The sequence below is a fragment of the Pelodiscus sinensis genome, chromosome 20, assembly GCF_049634645.1.
Source record: "Pelodiscus sinensis isolate JC-2024 chromosome 20, ASM4963464v1, whole genome shotgun sequence".
Lineage (NCBI taxonomy): Eukaryota > Metazoa > Chordata > Testudines > Trionychidae > Pelodiscus > Pelodiscus sinensis.
In genome coordinates, this window is record NC_134730.1 from 14925797 (window position 1) to 14930725 (window position 4929).

Consider the following 4929-nt stretch of genomic DNA (forward strand, 5'->3'; position numbering starts at 1 on the left):
GCAGGGTATAAATACCGCTAACTCTGTACGGACTATTAGCATTTCTCTTAAAATAAGGGGGTTACTTCCTAAGACGTTTAATCCGGTGCAGTCGAGATCAGACTGCACTACCAACAAAGACGGGAAGGAAACCTGCAGAAGTTTGATAGAGGGCAGGTGGATTTGGACTTCTTTGAAAATATCAGGCACACAAAAAAATACCCAAACCCAATCCAATTGTTGACATTTCTCCGGAGAAATTCTGAGATGTTGTTGGTGTTATTCATTCGGTGGATGTGGATCTTGCTGGGGAAGACTACTGTTCTGTTGCTTCTGGAGGTCCCTCTAGAGGGTAAAGCTTTACCTCCAATACGGTATTCTCACGCTGGGATATGTCCAAATGATATGAACCCCAACCTGTGGGTAGATGCCCAGAGCACCTGCAAGAGAGAGTGTGAGACAGACCTGGTGAGTGATGCACATTTTTATATGCTTTGTCAAGATGTTTTGGTTGGTTGGTTTGTTAATTTACTCAAAGGGGTTGCAGTCTATTTCTATTGAAAATGTGTATATGATCCAAACCGGGAAACTCGTGCGTTTAACAGAAACAGTGCATATAACAATGTTTGATGACTCGGTTACATCAAGAGGAATTTTAATGGAGTCACTTCTTTAAGTGACCCAATGACTTTTGTGACTACATGGCTTTCATAGTTCAGCCTTCTCACTCACTGCCGCCATGCATCTGACGAAGTGGTTTTTACCCACAAAAGCTTATGCCCAGATAAATCTGTTAGTCTTTAAGATGCACAGGACTCCTCACTAAAGAGACCTTCAGCAGCTTAAACTCAGGAATTTGACATGTTACTGGGCCAGCTGACTGCATGTTACCATTTTTACCAACCTCACCTTTCTTTGTTGCCATCATCAAGGGTAACATTGCCTTCAAGAGACTTCCGTATGATGCCTGTTGATTGCTACGCGTGAAATATAAAGTCTGACTGTAGTTTGAAAAAAAAAAACAGCACAGTAAAAATAACCATGCAGATGGGCTCTCCTGGGATGCCTCAAACTGTACACAGCTTACAAGTCAAAAGGTCACTTTTTGAAACTGCCAGCATAGCCAACTCAACATAGTATCTGAAATCCACACTTGCTCTCTCTGCTTCTAACCACATCTCCAGCAGGAAAGAGTTTGCAGTCAGAACCAAGCTGACAGTCACAATGCAGGAAAAGATTCAGCTCACTTTCTAGGAGCTGGATAGTTTCTGCAATGCTAAAAGTCAGGAAAAGATACATTTGGCAGGCCGTTAAGTAAATATTGTTTAAAGACAAAAAAGGAGCATATATTAAGATGTTATTATTGTTACATTACTTTTCTGATTACAATGGCCTTTTAAATTCAACCATCAGATGCATCAAAAATAATTACTACTCTCTTTCAAAGGATGAAGGAATACCTTTTGTAGTTTTCTGGTTAAAAAAAAATCAGAATCCATTTGGGGAAAAAAAATCAGGTGTATAATGTGGCAGCACAGCATCCTATTCCAATTCTGAGCCTTTTGGACAGAAATAAACCAGAATAGTTTTGATGACTTCATTAGAGCTACGCCAGCATTATGTTCAGTACATTATGTTTTGCAGATTTGCTTTTGGACCATAGCGTTTCATAGTTAAAAATGGGAAAGAAGGTACAATAGTAATTCCTGTAGTTCCCATTAATGAAAAGATATTGTACACGAATAATGCTCATACCACTATTTAATTTGATGGCATTAAAAGACAGCATGACTAAATTTTGCTGTTTGTTACAGAGATGCCCAGCTAACTTCAATGAGATCAAAATTAGGTAGCTAAGGGTACAATTTCTCCTATTCTACATATGGTAAAAACAATTGGGCTTCATTAAAATAATCCAGAAACAACATATTGTCTACAGTTCTACAATCCACACAAATACTTTTTCAGTTTAGAAAGGCAAACTACTACTGTACTGTAATTAGCCACAGTTTAAAAATTTCCCATAACCAACATTGGATATAACATTATGTTTATCACTGATGCTGCATGTAGGACAGACCCAGTCACATGAGCAACAGCTAGCCCATAAGTGGGTACTTTCTCACGCCATGGAAAACAAAATAATTCTGGAGCAAAAACTTAGTTTGACTTTAATTCTGAGCTATTCCATTTATAACACGTTGTGAACAATCACAGATCCTTGGCAGTTTCCATTCCAAGAGTCTACTGCTAGTCTCAGAGAATACATATTTCTGAGGAAAATAAAAGGGATTGATGACTATAACCATTTGATAAGACTTTCCATCTGCTCTTAGTTCAGGATGCTTGTCCTTGGGCACTAAAAGAGGAACTGTTTAGATGGGGTCACTGTTACTGCGGTAACCAAATGTTCAATATGATTTTGTGAAGGATTTACTATGGCTTTAGGGACTTATATTGACCTTTTCTAGCACCTTCCATTCAAAGATCTCATAATAGTTGACCAACCTAATTAATTAAGCCTTACAGAATCCCCTCTGAGGTCAGATCTCAATGGGGAAGAAAATTGATTTAAGATACACAACTCCAGCTATGAGGATAGTGTAGCTGGTGTCAATATACTTTAATCGAGTTTCTCCAGTGGCCCTACAGTGGGAGGTCAATGGGAGAAATGCTCCCATCAACTTCCCTTACTCCTCATAATCCAGTACAAGAGCATCATCAGCGTTTGATTTAGTGGGTCCTTACCAGATCCGCTAAATCAAACCCTGGTAGATTGATCTCTAGAGTGTCAATCTCTATGTAAACATAGACAAGCCCTATAATAGGGAAGTGAGGTTATTCCCATATTTCTCATGGGCAGAGACGTGAAAGGACATACCGTAGGTCATACAAGATGTCTGCAGCAGAACTGGGAATAGAACTGATTCTCTGGAGCCTAGTCCTTTGATTTAATCACAAGAAGGAAAGAAGGAATCTTTGCATTATTCAAATGAGAAACCCTCCCAATAACCATTTGGTTGTTTTGTTTTAGGAATGTGAGACCTTTGAGAAGTGCTGTCCTAACGTCTGTGGGACAAAGAGTTGCGTGGCAGCTCGGTACATGGACGTCCAGGGGAAGAAAGGGCCTGTTGGGATGCCCAAAGAGGCAACTTGTGACCGTTTCATGTGTAACCAACAAGGCTCAGAGTGTGATATCTGGGATGGACAGCCGGTATGCAAATGCAAAGATAGGTGTGAAAAAGAGCCCAGCTTTACCTGTGCCTCCGATGGACTCACTTATTACAACAAGTGTTATATGGATGCAGAAGCATGCACCAAAGGCATTACTCTAAATGTAGTCACTTGTCGGTACCATCTCACTTGGCCAAATACCAGCCCTATCCCACTGGAGACTACAGTGCGCCCTACCACAGCCTATTCAGAGACAACCATTATTGATATCCTACCACCTGCTCTAGTTAACAACCCAGTCCATCAGTCAGTCTATGTGGGAGAGACTGTTAGCTTTCTTTGCGACGTCACAGGCAGACCCAAGCCAGAAATTACATGGGAGAAGCAAATAGATGGTAAGGAAAAAATCATTATGAAGCCGAACCACGTCAGGGGGAATGTTGTGGTCACCAACATTGCACAACTGGTCATCTATAACACCCAGCTGCAAGACGCAGGCATTTACACGTGCACTGCGAAAAACATCGGCGGCCTTCTCAGGATCAATTTCCCGCTGTCTGTGGTCAAAGGAGAACCTGCATCGAAAGAGGCATCTCAGAACAAAACCCATTTCCCAACCGATGAGTGTCTGAAGCAGCCAGACAGCGAAGACTGTGGGGAGGAGCAGACGAGGTGGTATTACGATGCAAAGAAAAACAACTGCTTTACATTCATCTATGGGAACTGTAACAGCAACCTGAACCACTTTGAGACCTATGAGAACTGCATGTTAACGTGCATGAACGGCCCAATCAACATCTGCAACCTGCCAGCCCTTCAGGGCCATTGCAAAGCCTACGAACCCAGATGGGCGTACAACAGTCTGACCAAGCAATGCCAGTCGTTCATTTATGGTGGCTGTGGAGGCAATGAGAATAACTTTGAGAGCAGAGAGGCTTGCGAAGAGATGTGCCCTTTCCCAAAGAACACGCACTGCAAAGCCTGCAAGCCTCGCCAAAAGCTGGTGACGAGCTTCTGCAAAAGTGACTTTGTCATCCTGGGCCGTATAACGGAGCTAACTGAAGACCAAGACTCAGGACACGCCTTGGTGACCGTGGAGGAGATTCTAAAAGATGAAAAAATGGGTTTAAAATTCCTGGGGAAAGAACCTCTTGAAATCACCCTTTTAAACATGGACTGGAGCTGCCCATGCCCCAATATGACCACAGTGGATGGTCAGCTTATCATCATGGGTGACGTCCACAATGGGATGGCTGTCTTGCAGCCAGACAGCTTTGTGGGCATCTCCAGTGTGCGGCGTGTACGGAAGCTCCGAGAAGTCATCCACAAGAAAACCTGTGAGCTTCTGAAAGAATTCTTAGGATTACACTAACCTAACTCATGTAGGTCAGCCTTTCAGATCTGTGTATTATATAGGGCTAACACAAGCAAGGCTAGTATGGAAACTAAAGACAGGCTACTGTCTGAAGATACAATGTATTTTAATACACAGAGCCCTTATTTTAATCCATTAATGATGCTTAGCAACAATGTAGTATGCCCTTTGGCAAGCACATAAAATACCAAATGAATGGCTATTAATCTTACACTGAAATCAACTTGTTTGTATAGAATTGCCATTTACCTAGCTGACTTACGTCAATAATTATATAATTCTTGTGTAGTTTCCAACATAAATGACCCAATTCATAGCTTTTTTGTAGCTAATTGATACACAGCTAAATTGCACATACTGTCAATTTAATCTGTCTCACTTATGGCATGGAAATGTTATAG

General features: G+C 41.6%; 1 protein-coding gene across 1 annotated transcript; it reads left to right on the forward strand.

The window, feature by feature from the left end:
* The first annotated feature begins 341 nt into the window (after positions 1-341).
* Positions 342-4525, forward strand: WFIKKN2 (WAP, follistatin/kazal, immunoglobulin, kunitz and netrin domain containing 2). The gene is made up of 2 exons (XM_006125105.4): positions 342-447; positions 3014-4525. The coding sequence occupies exons 1-2, from the start codon at positions 385-387 to the stop codon at positions 4523-4525; spliced, it is 1575 nt and encodes a 524-aa protein (XP_006125167.2). The 5' UTR covers positions 342-384.
* Positions 4526-4929: the final 404 nt, after the last annotated feature.

Coding starts and splice junctions, on each gene's coding strand:
- WFIKKN2 (XM_006125105.4), top strand. CDS start 385: ATGAACCCCAACCTGTGGGTAGATGCCCAGAGCACCTGCAAGAGAGAG. Junction 448..3,013: donor GAGAGTGTGAGACAGACCTG/GTGAGTGATGCA, acceptor GTTTTGTTTTAG/GAATGTGAGACCTTTGAGAA.